This window comes from Salvelinus namaycush, unplaced genomic scaffold (genome assembly GCF_016432855.1).
Source record: "Salvelinus namaycush isolate Seneca unplaced genomic scaffold, SaNama_1.0 Scaffold1724, whole genome shotgun sequence".
NCBI classification, from domain to species: domain Eukaryota; kingdom Metazoa; phylum Chordata; class Actinopteri; order Salmoniformes; family Salmonidae; genus Salvelinus; species Salvelinus namaycush.
In genome coordinates this window covers 12,271-35,054 of record NW_024058480.1, presented here as the reverse complement: position 1 = coordinate 35,054, position 22,784 = coordinate 12,271, and the positions used below count along the sequence as shown (strand labels likewise).

Below are 22,784 nucleotides of genomic sequence, written 5' to 3'. Positions count from 1 at the left end.
ACCTGAGCATTGGTCAAACTGTAACTGATAGAGAGACTGTGTCCCGATTCTCCACCCTTATCCCAAAGTATGGACTTACACACTCCACATCCTTGGGAGAATTGGGATGCAGCCATAGATAGATAGGAGCCCATGTCCTCAGTGCATCCCTCTGACATCAACATTGGGAAATGTGCAGGCTTTGCACACGGCCCAACTCTCTTTAAACAAAGCACAACTGTCGGTTACATGAACTGGTTTTGTAACATTATGACGTAATCTGAACAAGGAAACAGATCTGAGTCTACCATAGACAAAACATTTATAGTGGGTGTATGGAAATGTGTGAAGAAATCCATGTACAGATGAGACAAACAGCAGCTTACTCCAGGGCTGTGCCAAGATACACAGTTTAACAAAGACTGTCATCAACCTCAAGCTAATTTCAAGCTATCAAATTATTAAAGTCATCCAGGGAGTATCAAAATATAACTTTTTCCCAAATGTAACTTTAAACAGGCCACGCAGTGAGCATAGTTGGGATGTGATGAGACATTATCTATAACGTTTAAAGAGTTTACAATACTGCAACTATGGTGACTGCTTTACATGCAATGCATTTTCACACTGTTTGTTTAAACTCAAATACTTACATTTTAAATAATCGCTGCTCTCTCACAGACGTCATAAACCAAAGGGTTATATAAAGGTTTTTAACATCATCAAGTTATTGTCAAAGCAATTTTGGCCCTGTTCCATGCCGATCTACAGAAACAAGACATCCACATCACAAACCCCTTAAGGGGCTCTTCATTTGTGTTGTTAGAATAGGTCCCTTGTCTGTTCTTGCCACACTCTGATTGTTTTCACCTGTCTTTGTGCTTGTCTCCACCCCCCTCTAGGTCTTGCCCATCTTCCCCATTATCCCCTGTGCATTTATACCTGTGTTCTCTGTCTGTTTCCAGTTCGTCAGGTCTTGCCAGTATGTTTTCCCGTCTTCCTGTTCTCTCAAGTTTCTGTTAACTAGTTTCCCCGGTTGTGACCATTCTGCCTGCCCTGACCCCGAGCCTGCCTGCCGTTCTGTACCTGCCTGACTCTGACCCGATTACGAACCTCTGCCTGCCCTTGACCTGTCTTTTGCCTGCCCCCTGTTTGGGTCAATAAACATCTGTGATTCTAGCTGTCTGCATCTGGGTCTTATCCTGAGTTCTGATAGTTATTTTATCAATGTATTTAGATAGGCCTATGTTATTTGCATGGATTCCATGTTGTATTGACTGCTATGAGTGTCAGTGTAAATAAAACTTAACTAGAACCATATACTAGGCAGTCTAGCATCTAGACTTGAACTTGATCTAGATTCTTGAACTTGATCTAGAATCACATACTGGGCAGAGTCATGAAGTCGTCGATCAGGTACACGTGCTCCTCATCTGGGCCAGAGGTGATAGCAATCATCTCAGCCTGGAATTCTGCGTACAGCGGGTCTTTCTTATTTACCACTCTGATGACAAACATCTCAATGCCGGCGGCGTCCTCAGGCTGCACTGCATCACGCCGGTGTGCCTGCCCATCGGTTAGTACCACGGCGACTTTATGAACACCGGGCCGCAAGGCCTGGAACAGCTGGTTGGCTCTCAAGATGGCACTACCCATAATGGTGCCCTCGCCCAGGTATAGCATCTTCCTCACCGCAGTCAGAGAAATTACATAGATTGAGAGAAATTACATAGATAGACAGACAGACAGATATACCAGTGGATGAATGTGTGAGTGTAATTAACATCACTCTGTGGGAGGAAGAAGAAAACGCTATTAAGATATAAAAATATGGTTGAGCGACTTAACAAAAGGTGCCATTATGAAACAGTATGCATGTTGTGCCACACAGGACTGTAACTGCCAAACAAACACACACAGACCGGTTCAATGGCAACATGGACACACACAACCATTTGCTGTTCACTATGAATGTTCTTGTTGATGTGCTTAACAATACTGTCATATTACTGTACACAGGGAGACAGGGAGATTGGTGGAGACTGTGGGAGGAAAGGAGACAAGGGATAATTTGGAGAGCCAGGGTCTATAGGACCCATGGTATGATAGTCCTTCTGGTCCCATCATGGTTATAAAATAACATACAGTTGAAGTTGGAAGTTTACATACACTTAGGTTGGAGTCATTAGAAGAAACTTTCTGTCTCATGTAACCATACCAAATATAACATGTCACACTAATTTGAGTGTCCAGGATTTAGATTTACTATGCTATGTCCAGTGGTGACCAGTCATTCAGGCCAGGTGGGGCCCCAAAATATTTTTGGGGGGGCTTTTCTGTTTTGCATGTTATTTTGGCATTAATTCGTGTCACATATCAGTTTGCAAACAATGTAAAAAATAATATATCATTGAGTTAATAAAGCTGCATAGAAACGTGGTCTCTTTTCTTGAGTAAGGCAGCTCCAAAATGCAGGTGTTTCAGCGTAGCTCAGTGTTTCCTGTGGTGGTTTTGCGCCGTGATTGTCTCAGTGTTCTGTCACTCATGAGGACACTACGTCATCACCAAGTCTAAGGGTAGAGCTAGAACATTCTAGCCTAGAGTTACAATAGAAGTGCCCATCCAAGAAGGCTCAAGGTCATTGGCCACTGATAAAATGATGTCAAATCACATTACATCTACAATAGCTTTGATTGCACTGATCATGTCAACATCATACTTTCAAAATCTTAGCTAACAGTCATCATCACGAATCAAGTCGACAATCTACTGGCAAATCCTTTATAATACTTGTCATATGAAAAGAAGTAATGAAGAGAAATTATAGATAAAACTTATCGGTGCTCATCGGCCATTGGACATAAACATTACACAACAAGTTGGAAATCGCAAATTCAACAATGAGTGGTTTGGAAGGAATCAGTGTGGCTAACAATCAATCAGTGTGGCTAGCAATCACTAGCCTGCTATTCAGTGGAGTGGCTGTGTGGTCCAAAGTCTAAGATTAAGGGTCTCTTTTCCTAGTTTAAAATTATAAACATTCAACATTGGCCATGCTGTCAATGAAGCATGATTTGTGCCGTGCTCAAAACAACTGTTAACTCGGAACTGCAAAATCGGACTTTAGTGAGTTCAAGACAACTGGGAACTTCGGGAAAAACGAGCTATGACTGGGAAAATACATTTTGAACTTTCATCCAACTTGGAATTGTAAATTCGGAACTCGGGCCTCTTTCTAGAGCTAACACCTGAAGGTCACTGACGTCATCATGATTCAACCTTTTTTCCCCCCAGAGTTCCCAGTTGTCTTGAAAGCACCCTAAATCCAGAGAATGCCAGACTAGGACAGCCGCGCTACCTTCCTGTTCAAGTGAGCACAACAAGGTGAGTCCAAAAAATGTATTGTATGCTGCTGCGTAAATTATGTAATATGCCAGGGAGATATGTATACTGTAGTTAAGAAAGTAAGACAAAGTGTATGTTGTGTAGTAAGCTGTTAGTAGCCCATGTGCCTCACGCTAATAATTTGGTCTATTTACCCCTCTTAATTTTGCCTACTGTTCTGACTTGGTGGTGCACATGTAGCCTATAACCTGTTTTGAGAAATGCAATCATCAAATATTGTAAGAGCTTTCATTGTCTGCTTATATGCCCCCTTTATTTATCCTACGGTTCTAACTTGGAGTACAGGGAGAACACTGTAAGAACGGCCCATGTTCTCAATTCTGTTGCTGTACATTTCAAAAGTGCTGAACAAATAGTTATATTGACTATGTCCGTCCTAGCTCACTCATTAATGTCGTAATCGAAATTACGGATTGCCTCTTATCCGCTTGTCGTCCTCTTATGCCATAGTTTGTACATCTCAATTGTCAGTAGAAACCACATTTGTTTAAGCAAATCAGCCATAATCAGCTATGTTTTTTTAAAAGGCAGTAAATGAGGCTGAATGACCTATTTTGCTGCCAGACAAGGCTCCGCTGATAGCCAGGTGTAGCAGTGGTAAGGTGTTTGGACTGCTCAAATCAAATCAAATTTTATTGGTCACATACACGTGTTTAGCAGATGTTATTGCGGGTGTAGCGAAATGCTTGTGCTTCTAGTTCCGACAGTGCAGCAATATCTAATATCTAACAATTTCACAACATATACCCAATACACACAAATCTAAGTAGAGGAATGGAATTCAGAATATATAAATATATGGACGAGCAATCTCAGAGCGGCATAGACTAAGATACAGTAGAATAGTATAGAATGCAGTATATACTGTACACGAGGAGTAATGCAAGAAATGTAAACATTATTAAAGTGACATTACTAAAGTGACTAGTTTTCCACTTATTAAAGTGGCCAATGATTTCAAGTCTGTGTATATAGGCAGCAGCCTCTCTGTGCTAGTGATGGCTATTTAACAGTCTGACGGCCTTGAGATAGATGCTGTCCGTCTCTCTGTCCCCAGGGTGAACAGGTAGTGGCTCGGGTGGTTGCTGTCCTTGATGATCTTGTTGGCCTTCCTGTGACATAAGGTGCTGTAGGTGTCCTGGAGGGAAGGTAGTTGATGCGTTGATGCGTTGTGCAGACCGAACCACCCTCTGGAGAGCTCTGCGGTTGTGGGCGGTACAGTTGCTGTACCAGGCGGTAATACAGCCCGACAGGATGCTCTCAATTGTGCATCTGTAAAAGTTTGTGAAGGTTTTAGGTGACAAGCCAAATTTCTTCAGCCTCCTGAGGTTGAAGAGGCACTGTTGCGCCTTCTTCACCACACTTTCTGTGTGGGTGGACCATTTCAGTTTGTCAGTGATGTGTACGCCGAGGAACTTAAAACTTTCCACCTTCTCCACTGCTGTCTCGTCGATGTGGATAGGGGGGTGCTCCCTCTGCGTTTTCCTGAAGTCCACAATCATCTCCTTCATTTTGTTGACGTTGAGTGAGAGGTTATTTTACTGGCCCCACACTCCCAGAGCCCTCACCTCCTCCCTGTAGGCTGTCTCGTAGTTGTTGGTAATCAATGCTGTTGGGACAAACTAACAGTTTGTGGGTACCGTTCGTCACCGTTATCGTGCAATTAATGTATTTTTTTGTGTTTTATTGTGTAGTGGCTTTGCTGGCATGCATCCCAGCATAGATTTTTCCCCCACCAAGATTTCCATGCTAAAATCACCACTGGTTATGTCTAGTCTATGATACCAGGCTGTAAAATGCAGTGAAGCAAAACAGCGGTTGCTGGCTTCTTGTCAATGCTTCTGGGAAACCTGGCGGAAACAGTGCACATATTTGGAATATTGGGCAGGCGTTTGCATAGAGGGCCTGATTGAAAATGTAGATAGGCACAACTTAGACTTTCTTGATGTCAATGGGAGACTTTCTTAAAAATGTTGTGTGAAGATCTCAAGTCCGAAAACCACTCAGACTGAAAAAGTTGAAGAATTCCAAGTGGCATTCCACACATGAAGGGAACCTCAGATGACACTCATAACAGCCATATAATCGAACCCTATACTTAGCCCATAGAATTTCCTTCAAAAAACACTTAAAACCAAACCCAGGCATAAATCCTAATGCCTCCTCTATTAAAGATGACCCACCTTAAACCCTAACATTCTCTAACATCTACAGCAGGGATGGGCAACTTTGATGGGTGTGGGGGCCACTCAAAAACCAAACTCATCATAAGGGGCCCAGTGGCTCGTGTGTCTGTGTACCCACATCCATACCCCTCCAACTTGCGAGCAAAACATTTTAGCGGCCCCCTCGTAATAGCGAAGGGGGGGGGGGAAAAAATCTGTTTTAAAGTTAGTTTACTGCAATTCTGCACATTTTGCCATGGGGCATAGAGAAAATGTTGCAGTTTTAAAGCAAGTTTGCTACATTTCTAATCATTTTGCCACTGGGGCGGAGATAACATTGTGCAGTTTTACAGCTAATTTCCTGCAATTCTACACATTTTGCCATAGGTTGAAGGCAAATGTTTGCAGTTTTTAATACAATAGCTGATGATCAATGGGCCCCACCCCGCTCGGTAATTCGAACATGCTTACTACAAGTTTAGATAGCTGGCCACTACACTAACTTACCAACCTAAAAAAAAAAAAATGACATGGGCTAGTTGAGTGACTGGTGATGCACAACCAAATTTCGAAATTGCACCTTGTGTATTCTATTATTCTAACTATCAACAGTAAGTTGAGACTCCAAGTTTTTTGGGGGGGGAATTGGTCTGAGGGCCTATAAAAGGGGACTCCAGTCTATAATTTTCCACAGCAGTTGTGACCAACCAGCCGTTAACCCTAACATTTCCCATATTACCTGCTCAGGTAGCTAGCCTATAACTAGGACCTGGACAAATTCTTGACCATTTTGGTCAGTCATTGTCAAAGGTTTCACTGCAGAAGTCATAGAAAGGACCCAGTTCCACAAGAGTGCAGTGGACCACACTTTAAGGGTATAAGATGTTATTTTGGACATCCAACCCTGTCTGGATTCTCTGAAAGCACCACTATTGTGTTTAAGCTTCTGTTATCAATACAGGTGCCATTCATAACTTATCATATTTCATTATGACGCATAATATTGCTTGGAATTGCCTTTCAAAGGTGAAGCACCAGTCAGGGAGTCTAGTTGTAGTGGATAAATATTGACTTTGTGTTCAGGAAATGTTCATTCAGCGAGCCTGACGTATAGGGCATGTTCAATATTTTGTCACCCAGGAGAGGGTGACTGGTAAACTCACTCAATTAAGTTGTGTAAGGCCCAGCACAATATTTGTCCATCCTGTACTTCAAAGGTTGACTATTCAGGATATCCTTGAGTTAATCAGTATGACTCTTATACTGGAAGCAGACAATGCTGTGTTTAACGTAGGTGTATGCAGGTAGGCCAGAACTACCAAAGGTTTCTATAGGACTGTGGGTGGTTGTCTGGGTAAACATTCTAGATCCCCCCAAACCTTCAAAAAATAGAACTCTACCTTTTCTCCAGGAATTCCTTTCCCACGCACCCTCTGTCCCTCGCAGTCCTGGCAAACCAATCTCACCCTGTTTCAAGACACAAAGAAAATGCAGACAATAAACAAGTTAACAAGTTATGTAATAACTATTTCAAATGTCTGTGCTCTTTATACTCTATAGTAGATGTACAATGGGGCCTAATGAACTTTGACCTCTAAATTAACTTTGACACCATGCTTACCTTAGGGTCGACCGCTCCATCTTCCCCAAGTATACCAGGTATCCCAGAGGATCCGTCAGGTCCTGGTTCACCCTGGAGACGACCACAGATCAGACACACACCTCCACATTCAACACCTGCTCATCTCAGCTGTATATTGTATGCTGCATTGGAGACCTTGCCACACACTCACCTTTGTCCCTGGCTCCACGACTCCTCTCTCTCCCTGTGGTCCGTGCTGCCCTGGGAAGCCCTGGTCACCCTGTGGAGAAGACAACTGAATCAGTCCCTGATTAGAGGACCTGGACCCTCTCTTTCTAAAATTATCTGCCGCAATTGTTGCAACCCCTATTACTAGCCTGTTCAACCTCTCTTTCATATCGTCTGAAAACCCCAAAGATTGGAAAGCTGCCGCGGTCAGGAAAACCCATCAATCCTGGCAACCCTGGGGCTCCTGTGTTTCCCTGGAAGTCAGAAGTTAGAGGATCAGGGGATAAGAGGTAATCCCTTAGTGCAGGGGTTCCCAATTTTTTTTTTTGCATCGGGACCCCATTTATGATAGCAACCTCATGAAGGACCCTGTCATAATATCAGAACACAACTCCTACTACAGTGTGATAAAAATGGCATACAAGAGGTTTTACTATGACTTCTGCAGTGCATGGCCGGACTTATCAAGTCTCGGCCCCGGGACTGAACATTTAAAAGGCCCCCCTCTTGGCATCAGAGACAATTTTCACCTTTTAAAGCACATTTCCTGCTATTCTACAAATTTAGACTTGGGGAAGAGAGACAATTCTGTCGCCGGACCCCCTGCATTACCCCACTTTGAGAACCCCTGCCTTACTGTACGCCATGTTTTCATGACCATCATCACCATAGACACACAGCACTTCAATACCTCCCATCTTGAGGTGGTTTAGGTTAAGGTCAGGGTTAGGGTCAACATACCTTGTCACCTTTGAACCTTGAACCCATGTCATCCTGAAACACATAAGACACTGAGCCATTATCTAGGTACATACTTCACTGTATGAGTATGAGAGTACTCCAGTACATGTCATATCTCACATACAGCATAGCGTACACATACAGTACATATCCAAGCTAGACTATCAGTGGGTTGAACAGCTAGTGATGGTGTCTCACCTTAGGCCCTGGTAGACCCTCTCCTGGGAACCCTTGCGTTCCCTGAAGCCCTGGAGGACCAATCAGACCCTAGTAGACATACTAAAGAAGATCAGGTCTTCCCTGGTTTCCTTTATCACCCTAGGTGTTCTGACACAGGATAAGTTAGGGTTAGAGTCTGAGAGATTACTAGAGAGATCACTAGAGATCGTATGATAGAAAAGAGGTAGAAGTCACCCCTAACAACAGATTTAAACTGGCCTTAGGTGTAGGAAACCCAACGCCAGTATCCCCTGGAGGTCCCATCACTCCACTAGGTCACCCTGGGAAAGAGGGGCATCATTCACCTTTCCCCAACTTTCTCTGTACATTTTAGCTGTATCTTTATCTAGAACATTTCTGGAGGTATAGGAAGTTTAGCATCATCCTTACTTTAGTTCCTACAGGTTCTTCAGGGCCCTGGTCCCCAGGACCTCCACTAAGTGGTGCAGCGGTCTAAGGCACTGCATCTCAGTGCTAGAGGTGTCACTACAGACCCTGGTTCGATTCCAGGCTTCTTTCCACTCCTCTCCTCTTTTGACCTCACCCTCTCACCTTCCCCCCCTACTCACAAGGCAGGCAATACGCTTGACCTCATCTTTACTAGATGCTGTTCTTCCACTAATCTCATTGCAACTCCCCTCCAAGTCTCCGACCACTACCTTGTATCCTTTTCCCTCTCGCTCTCATCCAACACTTCCCACTCTGCCCCTACTCGGATGGTATCGCGCCGTCCCAACCTTCGCTCTCTCTCCCCCGCTACTCTCTCCTCTTCCATCCTATCATCTCTTCCCTCTGCTCAAACCTTCTCCAACCTATCTCCTGATTCTGCCTCCTCAACCCTCCTCTCCTCCCTTTCTGCATCCTTTGACTCTCTATGTCCCCTATCCTCCAGGACGGCTCGGTCCTCCCCTCCTGCTCCGTGGCTCGACGACTCATTGCGAGCTCACAGAACAGGGCTCCGGGCAGCCGAGCGGAAATGGAGGAAAACTCGCCTCCCTGCGGACCTGGCATCCTTTCACTCCCTCCTCTCTACATTTTCCTCTTCTGTCTCTGCTGCTAAAGCCACTTTCTACCACTCTAAATTCCAAGCATCTGCCTCTAACCCTAGGAAGCTCTTTGCCACCTTCTCCTCCCTCCTGAATCCTCCTCCCCCTCCCCCCCCCCCCCCACCCCCCCCCTCCTCCCTCTCCGCGGATGACTTCGTCAACCATTTTGAAAAGAAGGTCGACGACATCCGATCCTCGTTTGCTAAGTCAAACGACACCGCTGGTTCTGCTCACACTGCCCTACCCTGTGCTTTGACCTCTTTCTCCCCTCTCTCTCCAGATGAAATCTCGCGTCTTGTGATGGCCGGCCGCCCAACAACCTGCCCGCTTGACCCTATCCCCTCTTCTCTTCTCCAGACCATTTCCGGAGACCTTCTCCCTTACCTCACCTCGCTCATCAACTCATCCTTGACCGCTGGCTACGCCCCTTCCGTCTTCAAGAGAGCGAGAGTTGCACCCCTTCTGAAAAAACCTACACTCGATCCCTCCGATGTCAACAACTACAGACCAGTATCCCTTCTTTCTTTTCTCTCCAAAACTCTTGAACGTGCCGTCCTTGGCCAGCTCTCCTGCTATCTCTCTCAGAATGACCTTCTTGATCCAAATCAGTCAGGTTTCAAGACTTAGTCATTCAACTGAGACTGCTCTTCTCTGTGTCACGGAGGCGCTCCGCACTGCTAAAGCTAACTCTCTCTCCTCTGCTCTCATCCTTCTAGACCTATCGGCTGCCTTTGATACTGTGAACCATCAGATCCTCCTCTCCACCCTCTCCGAGTTGGGCATCTCCGGCGCGGCCCACGCTTGGATTGCGTCCTACCTGACAGGTCGCTCCTACCAGGTGGCGTGGCGAGAATCTGTCTCCGCACCACGTGCTCTCACCACTGGTGTCCCCCAGGGCTCTGTTCTAGGCCCTCTCCTATTCTCGCTATACACCAAGTCACTTGGCTCTGTCATATCCTCACATGGTCTCTCCTATCATTGCTATGCAGACGACACACAATTAATCTTCTCCTTTCCCCCTTCTGATAACCAGGTGGCGAATCGCATCTCTGCATCTCTGGCAGACATATCAGTGTGGATGACGGATCACCACCTCAAGCTGAACCTCGGCAAGACGGAGCTGCTCTTCCTCCCGGGGAAGGACTGCCCGTTCCATGATCTCGCCATCACGGTTGACAACTCCATTGTGTCCTCCTCCCAGAGTGCTAAGAACCTTGGCGTGATCCTGGACAACACCCTGTCGTTCTCAACTAACATCAAGGCGGTGACCCGTTCCTGTAGGTTCATGCTCTACAACATTCGCAGAGTACGACCCTGCCTCACACAGGAAGCGGCGCAGGTCCTAATCCAGGCACTTGTCATCTCCCGTCTGGATTACTGCAACTCGCTGTTGGCTGGGCTCCCTGCCTGTGCCATTAAACCCCTACAACTCATCCAGAACGCCGCAGCCCGTCTGGTGTTCAACCTTCCCAAGTTCTCTCACGTCACCCCGCTCCTCCGCTCTCTCCACTGGCTTCCAGTTGAAGCTTGCATCCGCTACAAGACCATGGTGCTTGCCTACGGAGCTGTGAGGGGAACGGCACCTCCGTACCTTCCGGCTCTGATCAGGCCCTACACCCAAACAAGGGCACTGCGTTCATCCACCTCTGGCCTGCTCGCCTCCCTACCTCTGAGGAAGTACAGTTCCCGCTCAGCCCAGTCAAAACTGTTCGCTGCTCTGGCACCCCAATGGTGGAACAAACTCCCTCACGACGCCAGGTCAGTGGAGTCAATCACCACCTTCCGGAGACACCTGAAACCCCACCTCTTTAAGGAATACCTAGGATAGGATAAAGTAATCCTTCTAACCCCCCCCCCTTAAAAGATTTAGATGCACTATTGTAAAGTGGTTGTTCCACTGGATATCATAAGGTGAATGCACCAATTTGTAAGTCGCTCTGGATAAGAGCGTCTGCTAAATGACTTAAATGTAAATGTAAATGTAATGCATCACAATCGGCCGTGATTGGGAGTCCCATAGGGCGGCGCACAATTGGCCTAAAGTCGTTAGGGTTTGGCAGTCATTGCAAATAATATTTTTTTTCTTAACTGACTTGCCTAGTTAAATAAAAATGTATTCATTAAAAAAGAGAAGACAAACACCTCGGTCAATGCGTGAATATAAATCCTCTGCAGTGGGCTATAATCACAGGGCCTTGAGGTTTTCACAAATATTTTATAATACAAAATAAGAAAACCAATCAGTCAGGGCCTCCCAAGTGGCGCAGCGGTCTAAGGTACTGCATCGCAATGCTATAGGCGTCACTACAGACCCGGGTTAGATCCCTGCAGGCTGACCTCGGTCGTCATTTAACCCTCTAAGTTTATTTAGTTTTAAAAATGTCTCTCTCCTGGAAATGCGTGTGAGTAAGAACAAAGTAAGCTTTAGTGTCACATTCTCTGGTCAATTCTATGGCATGGCAAACAGGTCATGTATATTTTGGAGGGTCAGGATGTGGTCAATCAAATGATGTTTCCACTCCCCATGGGAACATGGTCTGGACCAGGGCTAAAACGCAAATCTAAAAACCACCAACCATATTCAGACGATGGACTGATGTCGTCATGGCAACACTGGAAGGGCGTGAAAAGCATTTAAGGAGGAATTAAGGGGGGGGGGGGGGGGGGGTGGATAACATGTGCATGTGCGAAACACTAATCCTGCTGGACAATAGTCTGGTGGGAGATAAAGACAGTGCACTGCAGGCTTGGAGTGACAGCTTTAGATAGGCTCCATTAGGACTGGGATAAGGACTTAGCCAGGACTCACATTACACAAGTGCAGACTGGGAGAAGAGCTTCATACTCAGTGTGCATGTCCATGAGATACTGATGGTTCCAGTGGAGGGTCAGATGTGGGGGTGTAGACACAGGAATCGTTCAATTTGACCCCTCACTCATTCACACACACAGGTATGAATGGGCAGTGTTGTGTGGGGAGTGGGATTTATGGCCTGTGTATAGGTGTTGTGTTGTAATGTCAAAAACAGAGCCCAGAATAGACCTGCTCATTAGGACTGCTGTGTGTGTTCTGGTCTACATCTGTGTGATGTGATCAATCAGTTTATTCCAGTTCAGAATAAAACATATGTATTGTATTTTAACAGCAACAGTTCCAAACTAGACTTTCTTTCAACAATAATTTCTACAGTAAGATGTACAGTAGGCCTGATCATTTTTTTAAATCTGTACTGTTACTTAGGGTTGCACTATCAAAAAGCCTGTGTGTGTTCTGTTATTCATCTGTGTTATGTGATCAATCAGTTTATTCCAGTTCAGAATGAAAATAATTGATTGTATTTTAACAGCAACAGTTCCAACCTAGACAGATATATGAGTGTTTTTAATGGGGGAAATTAACATTAATATATATTTATATGGATATTTAATTTCATTGTTATTTGTTTTTGTATATATTGCATTTGTTTTAGGCATAAGTGCAATGAAATGTACCGATATTTATATATAGTTGCATATTTTCCTATGCTTGGGTCCCAGGAAAACACAGAATTTCTCATTTGGGTCCCAGGCTGAAAACGTTGAAGAACCCCTGACCTAAACGACTATTAATATACTTAATCAGACTGTCGTTCTTCTTTCCCCCAGGGCCCAGAATGTTGTTCAGATCACATCATATCATTTCACTACATCTACCCTGTAGAGATGTACACGCTGGAATACTTCACCTATCATCTACGGCCCTATGGATACAAGTACAGGTACAACCCTGATGCTGCAGCAGCTGAAATTGAGAGTAACACCACCACACCTGTCTCTGCTTAACACAGAGACATCACAGACGGACTACTGCACTGAAGAAAGCACTTATTACAGTGTCATGTTTAAATGCTGAAACAACAGCCTGACATTGCCACTTTCTTTGGTAAGCTGAGCAATGATGGAACCACTATCAAATTCATTGACATGGTAGTTTTAAACATATTTTGAAGCTATACATTGTTTGTTTACATAGACAACAAATACATGAATAATAGAGTAATATCGTTTTTTTGTGACGGGGGAGACAGTTGTACTAAGTTGAGTTCATTCTGTTGATAGAGTTTCACATTTCCTTTGCTTTTGTTGTACAATGTAAACAAATATCTATTTTACAGTCGAGTGTTCATTTTTACAACTTACAGTAAAACAAAGGTTAACATGATATTTTGTTCAAATGAAAATAGAAGTATGTACTTAATGTGTTCCCCAGATTTCTGGAGGTCTAGTGAAATATTCAATTCAGATTGTTAGCTAAAGATGAAATTTTGACTAATGTTCAGTACACAACAGATCATTTTATGTCATGATACTCCTGACCTGTGAGAATCTGTTCAGTGTTTTTGGTTTGGAAGTTAAGGTAGTCTTTTAATGGACAATTATTTGAAGCAACACAATGAGTAAAAACAAGAGTGTGTGAAAATATAAAAAATATAAACAGGTTGAATATTTGTACAGTACAGGGGGTGGTTCACAGACTACATAAAGAACACAATAGAGAAATAGAGTATACAGGTCCTCTCTGGAGCATCAGTGTAGCAGTGCTGTCGTTCACCTGAGCATTGGTCAAACTGTAACTGATAGAGAGACTGTGTCCCGATTCTCCACCCTTATCCCAAAGTATGGACTTACACACTCCACATCCTTGGGAGAATTGGGATGCAGCCATAGATAGATAGGAGCCCATGTCCTCAGTGCATCCCTCTGACATCAACATTGGGAAATGTGCAGGCTTTGCACACGGCCCAACTCTCTTTAAACAAAGCACAACTGTCTGGTTACATGAACTGGTTTTGTAACATTATGACGTAATCTGAACAAGGAAACAGATCTGAGTCTACCATAGACAAAACATTTATAGTGGGTGTATGGAAATGTGTGAAGAAATCCATGTACAGATGAGACAAACAGCAGCTTACTCCAGGGCTGTGCCAAGATACACAGTTTAACAAAGACTGTCATCAACCTCAAGCTAATTTCAAGCTATCAAATTATTAAAGTCATCCAGGGAGTATCAAAATATAACTTTTTCCCAAATGTAACTTTAAACAGGCCACGCAGTGAGCATAGTTGGGATGTGATGAGACATTATCTATAACGTTTAAAGAGTTTACAATACTGCAACTATGGTGACTGCTTTACATGCAATGCATTTTCACACTGTTTGTTTAAACTCAAATACTTACATTTTAAATAATCGCTGCTCTCTCACAGACGTCATAAACCAAAGGGTTATATAAAGGTTTTTAACATCATCGAAGTTATTGTCAAAGCAATTTTGGCCCTGTTCCATGCCGATCTACAGAAACAAGACATCCACATCACAAACCCCTTAAGGGGCTCTTCATTTGTGTTGTTAGAATAGGTCCCTTGTCTGTTCTTGCCACACTCTGATTGTTTTCACCTGTCTTTGTGCTTGTCTCCACCCCCCTCTAGGTCTTGCCCATCTTCCCCATTATCCCCTGTGCATTTATACCTGTGTTCTCTGTCTGTTTCCAGTTCATCAGGTCTTGCCAGTATGTTTTCCCGTCTTCCTGTTTCTCTCAAGTTTCTGTTAACTAGTTTCCCCGGTTCTGACCATTCTGCCTGCCCTGACCCCGAGCCTGCCTGCCGTTCTGTACCTGCCTGACTCTGACCCGATTACGAACCTCTGCCTGCCCTTGACCTGTCTTTTGCCTGCCCCCTGTTTGGGTCAATAAACATCTGTGATTCTAGCTGTCTGCATCTGGGTCTATCCTGAGTTCTGATAGTTATTTTATCAATGTATTTAGATAGGGCCTATGTTATTTGTATGGATTCCATGTTGTATTGACTGCTATGAGTGTCAGTGTAAATAAAACTTAACTAGAACCATATACTAGGCAGTCTAGCATCTAGACTTGAACTTGATCTAGATTCTTGAACTTGATCTAGAATCACATACTGGGCAGAGTCATGAAGTCGTCGATCAGGTACACGTGCTCCTCATCTGGGCCAGAGGTGATAGCAATCATCTCAGCCTGGAATTCTGCGTACAGCGGGTCTTTCTTATTTACCACTCTGATGACAAACATCTCAATGCCGGCGGCGTCCTCAGGCTGCACTGCATCACGCCGGTGTGCCTGCCCATCGGTTAGTACCACGGCGACTTTATGAACACCGGGCCGCGAAGGCCTGGAACAGCTGGTTGGCTCTCAAGATGGCACTACCCATAATGGTGCCCTCGCCCAGGTATAGCATCTTCCTCACCGCAGTCAGAGAAATTACATAGATTGAGAGAAATTACATAGATAGACAGACAGACAGATATACCAGTGGATGAATGTGTGAGTGTAATTAACATCACTCTGTGGGAGGAAGAAGAAAACGCTATTAAGATATAAAAATATGGTTGAGCGACTTAACAAAGGTGCCATTATGAAACAGTATGCATGTTGTGCCACACAGGACTGTAACTGCCAAACAAACACACACAGACCGGTTCAATGGCAACATGGACACACACAACCATTTGCTGTTCACTATGAATGTTTCTGTTGATGTGCTTAACAATACTGTCATATTACTGTACACAGGGAGATTGGTGGAGACTGTGGGAGGAAAGGAGACAAGGGATAATTTGGAGAGCCAGGGTCTATAGGACCCATGGTATGATAGTCTTCTGGTCCCATCATGGTTATAAAATAACATACAGTTGAAGTTGGAAGTTTACATACACTTAGGTTGGAGTCATTAGAAGAAACTTTCTGTCTCATGTAACCATACCAAATATAACATGTCACACTAATTTGAGTGTCCAGGATTTAGATTTACTATGTTATGTCCAGTGGTGACCAGTCATTCAGGCCAGGTGGGGCCCCAAAATATTTTTTGGGGGGGCTTTTCTGTTTTGCATGTTATTTTGGCATTAATTCGTGTCACATATCAGTTTGCAAACAATGTAAAAATAATATATCATTGAGTTAATAAAGCTGCATAGAAACGTGGTCTCTTTTCTTGAGTAAGGCAGCTCCAAAATGCAGGTGTTTCAGCGTAGCTCAGTGTTTCCTGTGGTGGTTTTGCGCCGTGATTGTCTCAGTGTTCTGTCACTCATGAGGACACTACGTCATCACCAAGTCTAAGGGTAGAGCTAGAACATTCTAGCCTAGAGTTACAATAGAAGTGCCCATCCAAGAAGGCTCAAGGTCATTGGCCACTGATAAAATGATGTCAAATCACATTACATCTACAATAGCTTTGATTGCACTGATCATGTCAACATCATACTTTCAAAATCTTAGCTAACAGTCATCATCACGAATCAAGTCGACAATCTACTGGCAAATCCTTTATAATCCTTGTCATATGAAAAGAAGTAATGAAGAGAAATTATAGATAAAACTTATCGGTGCTCATCGGCCATTGGACATAAACATTACACAACAAGTTGGAAATCGCAAATTCAACAATGAGTGGTTTGGAAGGAATCAGTGTGGCTAACAATCAATCAGTGTGGCTAGCAATCACTAGCCTGCTATTCAGTGGAGTGGCTGTGTGGTCCAAAGTCTAAGATTAAGGGTCTCTTTTCCTAGTTTAAAATTATAAACATTCAACATTGGCCATGCTGTCAATGAAGCATGATTTGTGCCGTGCTCAAAACAACTGTTAACTCGGAACTGCAAAATCGGACTTTAGTGAGTTCAAGACAACTGGGAACTTTGGGAAAAACGAGCTATGACTGGGAAAATACATTTTGAACTTTCATCCAACTTGGAATTGTAAATTCGGAACTCGGGCCTCTTTCTAGAGCTAACACCTGAAGGTCACTGACGTCATCATGATTCAATCCTTTTTTCCCCCCAGAGTTCCCAGTTGTCTTGAAAGCACCCTAAATCCAGAGAATGCCAGACTAGGACAGCCGCGCTACCTTCCTGTTCAAGTGAGCACAACAAGGTGAGTCCAAAAAATGTATTGTATGCTGCTGCGTAAATGATGTAATATGCCAGGGAGATATGTATACTGTAGTTAAGAAAGTAAGACAAAGTGTATGTTGTGTAGTAAGCTGTTAGTAGCCCATGTGCCTCACGCTAATAATTTGGTCTATTTACCCCTCTTAATTTTGCCTACTGTTCTGACTTGGTGGTGCACATGTAGCCTATAACCTGTTTTGAGAAATGCAATCATCAAATATTGTAAGAGCTTTCATTGTCTGCTTATATGCCCCCTTTATTTATCCTACGGTTCTAACTTGGAGTACAGGGAGAACACTGTAAGAACGGCCCATGTTCTCAATTCTGTTGCTGTACATTTCAAAAGTGCTGAACAAATAGTTATATTGACTATGTCCGTCCTAGCTCACTCATTAATGTCGTAATCGAAATTACGGATTGCCTCTTATCCGCTTGTCGTCCTCTTATGCCATAGTTTGTACATCTCAATTGTCAGTAGAAACCACATTTGTTTAAGCAAATCAGCCATAATCAGCTATGTTTTTTTAAAAGGCAGTAAATGAGGCTGAATGACCTATTTTGCTGCCAGACAAGGCTCCGCTGATAGCCAGGTGTAGCAGTGGTAAGGTGTTTGGACTGCTCAAATCAAATCAAATTTTATTGGTCACATACACGTGTTTAGCAGATGTTATTGCGGGTGTAGCGAAATGCTTGTGCTTCTAGTTCCGACAGTGCAGCAATATCTAACAATTTCACAACATATACCCAATACACACAAATCTAAGTAGAGGAATGGAATTCAGAATATATAAATATATGGACGAGCAATCTCAGAGCGGCATAGACTAAGATACAGTAGAATAGTATAGAATGCAGTATATACTGTACACGAGGAGTAATGCAAGAAATGTAAACATTATTAAAGTGACATTACTAAAGTGACTAGTTTTCCACTTATTAAAGTGGCCAATGATTTCAAGTCTGTGTATATAGGCAGCAGCCTCTCTGTGCTAGTGATGGCTATTTAACAGTCTGACGGCCTTGAGATAGATGCTGTCCGTCTCTCTGTCCCCAGGGTGAACAGGTAGTGGCTCGGGTGGTTGCTGTCCTTGATGATCTTGTTGGCCTTCCTGTGACATAAGGTGCTGTAGGTGTCCTGGAGGGAAGGTAGTTGATGCGTTGATGCGTTGTGCAGACCGAACCACCCTCTGGAGAGCTCTGCGGTTGTGGGCGGTACAGTTGCCTGTACCAGGCGGTAATACAGCCCGACAGGATGCTCTCAATTGTGCATCTGTAAAAGTTTGTGAAGGTTTTAGGTGACAAGCCAAATTTCTTCAGCCTCCTGAGGTTGAAGAGGCACTGTTGCGCCTTCTTCACCACACTGTCTGTGTGGGTGGACCATTTCAGTTTGTCAGTGATGTGTACGCCGAGGAACTTAAAACTTTCCACCTTCTCCACTGCTGTCTCGTCGATGTGGATAGGGGGGTGCTCCCTCTGCGTTTTCCTGAAGTCCACAATCATCTCCTTCATTTTGTTGACGTTGAGTGAGAGGTTATTTTACTGGCCCCACACTCCCAGAGCCCTCACCTCCTCCCTGTAGGCTGTCTCGTAGTTGTTGGTAATCAATGCTGTTGGGACAAACTAACAGTTTGTGGGTACCGTTCGTCACCGTTATCGTGCAATTAATGTATTTTTTTGTGTTTTATTGTGTAGTGGCTTTGCTGGCATGCATCCCAGCATAGATTTTTCCCCCACCAAGATTTCCATGCTAAAATCACCACTGGTTATGTCTAGTCTATGATACCAGGCTGTAAAATGCAGTGAAGCAAAACAGCGGTTGCTGGCTTTCTTGTCAATGCTTCTGGGAAACCTGGCGGAAACAGTGCACATATTTGGAATATTGGGCAGGCGTTTGCATAGAGGGCCTGATTGAAAATGTAGATAGGCACAACTTAGACTTTCTTGATGTCAATGGGAGACTTTCTTAAAAATGTTGTGTGAAGATCTCAAGTCCGAAAACCACTCAGACTGAAAAAGTTGAAGAATTCCAAGTGGCATTCCACACATGAAGGGAACCTCAGATGACACTCATAACAGCCATATAATCGAACCCTATACTTAGCCCATAGAATTTCCTTCAAAAAACACTTAAAACCAAACCCAGGCATAAATCCTAATGCCTCCTCTATTAAAGATGACCCACCTTAAACCCTAACATTCTCTAACATCTACAGCAGGGATGGGCAACTTTGATGGGTGTGGGGGCCACTCAAAAACCAAACTCATCATAAGGGTCCCAGTGGCTCGTGTGTCTGTGTACCCACATCCATACCCCTCCAACTTGCGAGCAAAACATTTTAGCGGCCCCCTCGTAATAGCGAAGGGGGGAAAAAAAATCTGTTTTAAAGTTAGTTTACTGCAATTCTGCACATTTTGCCATGGGGCATAGAGAAAATGTTGCAGTTTTAAAGCAAGTTTGCTACATTTCTAATCATTTTGCCATGGGGCGGAGATAACATTGTGCAGTTTTACAGCTAATTTCCTGCAATTCTACACATTTTGCCATAGGTTGAAGGCAAATGTTTGCAGTTTTTAATACAATAGCTGATGATCAATGGGCCCCACCCCGCTCGGTAATTCGAACATGCTTACTACAAGTTTAGATAGCTGGCCACTACACTAACTTACCAACCTAAAAAAAAAAAATGACATGGGCTAGTTGAGTGACTGGTGATGCACAACCAAATTTCGAAATTGCACCTTGTGTATTCTATTATTCTAACTATCAACAGTAAGTTGAGAAGTTTTTTTGGGGGGGGAATTGGTCTGAGGGCCTATAAAAGGGGACTCCAGTCTATAATTTTCCACAGCAGTTGTGACCAACCAGCCGTTAACCCTAACATTTCCCATATTACCTGCTCAGGTAGCTAGCCTATAACTAGGACCTGGACAAATTCTTGACCATTTTGGTCGTCATTGTCAAAGGTTTCACTGCAGAAGTCATAGAAAGGACCCAGTTCCACAAGAGTGCAGTGGACCACACTTTAAGGGTATAAGATGTTATTTTGGACATCCAACCCTGTCTGGATTCTCTGAAAGCACCACTATTGTGTTTAAGCTTCTGTTATCAATACAGGTGCCATTCATAACTTATCATATTTCATTATGACGCATAATATTGCTTGGAATTGCCTTTCAAAGGTGAAGCACCAGTCAGGGAGTCTAGTTGTAGTGGATAAATATTGACTTTGTGTTCAGGAAATGTTCATTCAGCGAGCCTGACGTATAGGGCATGTTCAATATTTTGTCACGCAGGAGAGGGTGACTGGTAAACTCACTCAATTAAGTTGTGTAAGGCCCAGCACAATATTTGTCCATCCTGTACTTCAAAGGTTGACTATTCAGGATATCCTTGAGTTAATCAGTATGACTCTTATACTGGAAGCAGACAATGCTGTGTTTAACGTAGGTGTATGCAGGTAGGCCAGAACTACCAAAGGTTTCTATAGGACTGTGGGTGGTTGTCTGGGTAAACATTCTAGATCCCCCAAACCTTCAAAAAATAGAACTCTACCTTTTCTCCAGGAATTCCTTTCCCACGCACCCTCTGTCCCTCGCAGTCCTGGCAAACCAATCTCACCCTGTTTCAAGACACAAAGAAAATGCAGACAATAAACAAGTTAACAAGTTATGTAATAACTATTTCAAATGTCTGTGCTCTTTATACTCTATAGTAGATGTACAATGGGGCCTAATGAACTTTGACCTCTAAATTAACTTTGACACCATGCTTACCTTAGGGTCGACCGCTCCATCTTCCCCAAGTATACCAGGTATCCCAGAGGATCCGTCAGGTCCTGGTTCACCCTGGAGACTGACCACAGATCAGACACACACCTCCACATTCAACACCTGCTCATCTCAGCTGTATATTGTATGCTGCATTGGAGACCTTGCCACACACTCACCTTTGTCCCTGGCTCCACGACTCCTCTCTCTCCCTGTGGTCCGTGCTGCCCTGGGAAGCCCTGGTCACCCTGTGGAGAAGACAACTGAATCAGTCCCTGATTAGAGGACCTGGACCCTCTCTTTCTAAAATTATCTGCCGCAATTGTTGCAACCCCTATTACTAGCCTGTTCAACCTCTCTTTCATATCGTCTGAAAACCCCAAAGATTGGAAAGCTGCCGCGGTCAGGAAAACCCATCAATCCTGGCAACCCTGGGGCTCCTGTGTTTCCCTGGAAGTCAGAAGTTAGAGGATCAGGGGATAAGAGGTAATCCCTTAGTGCAGGGGTTCCCAATTTTTTTTTTTGCATCGGGACCCCATTTATGATAGCAACCTCATGAAGGACCCTGTCATAATATCAGAACACAACTCCTACTACAGTGTGATAAAAATGGCATACAAGAGGTTTTACTATGACTTCTGCAGTGCATGGCCGGACTTATCAAGTCTCGGCCCCGGGACTGAACATTTTAAAAGGCCCCCCTCTTGGCATCAGAGACAATTTTCACCTTTTAAAGCACATTTCCTGCTATTCTACAAATTTAGACTTGGGGAAGAGAGACAATTCTGTCGCCGGACCCCCTGCATTATCCCCACTTTGAGAACCCCTGCCTTACTGTACGCCATGTTTTCATGACCATCATCACCATAGACACACAGCACTTCAATACCTCCCATCTTGAGGTGGTTTAGGTTAAGGTCAGGGTTAGGGTCAACATACCTTGTCACCTTTGAACCTTGAACCCATGTCATCCTGAAACACATAAGACACTGAGCCATTATCTAGGTACATACTTCACTGTATGAGTATGAGAGTACTCCAGTACATGTCATATCTCACATACAGCATAGCGTACACATACAGTACATATCCAAGCTAGACTATCAGTGGGTTGAACAGCTAGTGATGGTGTCTCACCTTAGGCCCTGGTAGACCCTCTCCTGGGAACCCTTGCGTTCCCTGAAGCCCTGGAGGACCAATCAGACCCTAGTAGACATACTAAAGAAGATCAGGTCTTCCCTGGTTTCCTTTATCACCCTAGGTGTTCTGACACAGGATAAGTTAGGGTTAGAGTCTGAGAGATTACTAGAGAGATCACTAGAGATCGTATGATAGAAAAGAGGTAGAAGTCACCCCTAACAACAGATTTAAACTGGCCTTAGGTGTAGGAAACCCAACGCCAGTATCCCCTGGAGGTCCCATCACTCCACTAGGTCACCCTGGGAAAGAGGGGCATCATTCACCTTTCCCCAACTTTCTCTGTACATTTTAGCTGTATCTTTATCTAGAACATTTCTGGAGGTATAGGAAGTTTAGCATCATCCTTACTTTAGTTCCTACAGGTTCTTCAGGGCCCTGGTCCCCAGGACCTCCACTAAGTGGTGCAGCGGTCTAAGGCACTGCATCTCAGTGCTAGAGGTGTCACTACAGACCCTGGTTCGATTCCAGGCTTCTTTCCACTCCTCTC

At 44.0% G+C, this 22,784-nt stretch overlaps 1 protein-coding gene across 1 annotated transcript in view; it reads right to left on the bottom strand.

The window, feature by feature from the left end:
* LOC120037496 (collagen alpha-1(XXV) chain-like) overlaps positions 1 to 22,292 on the bottom strand; it is a 29,002-nt gene extending 6,710 nt beyond the window's left edge. The window contains exons 1-8 of the mRNA XM_038983521.1: positions 22,235 to 22,292; positions 22,037 to 22,069; positions 21,277 to 21,345; positions 21,104 to 21,175; positions 20,883 to 20,949; positions 7,343 to 7,411; positions 7,171 to 7,242; positions 6,950 to 7,016 (exon numbers count right to left, since the gene is read on the bottom strand). Of these exons, the coding sequence (XP_038839449.1) occupies positions 6,950 to 7,016; positions 7,171 to 7,242; positions 7,343 to 7,411; positions 20,883 to 20,949; positions 21,104 to 21,175; positions 21,277 to 21,345; positions 22,037 to 22,068 (448 nt within the window). The 5' untranslated portion in view covers position 22,069; positions 22,235 to 22,292. The remainder of the gene's footprint in view (positions 1 to 6,949; positions 7,017 to 7,170; positions 7,243 to 7,342; positions 7,412 to 20,882; positions 20,950 to 21,103; positions 21,176 to 21,276; positions 21,346 to 22,036; positions 22,070 to 22,234) is intronic.
* Positions 22,293 to 22,784: the final 492 nt, after the last annotated feature.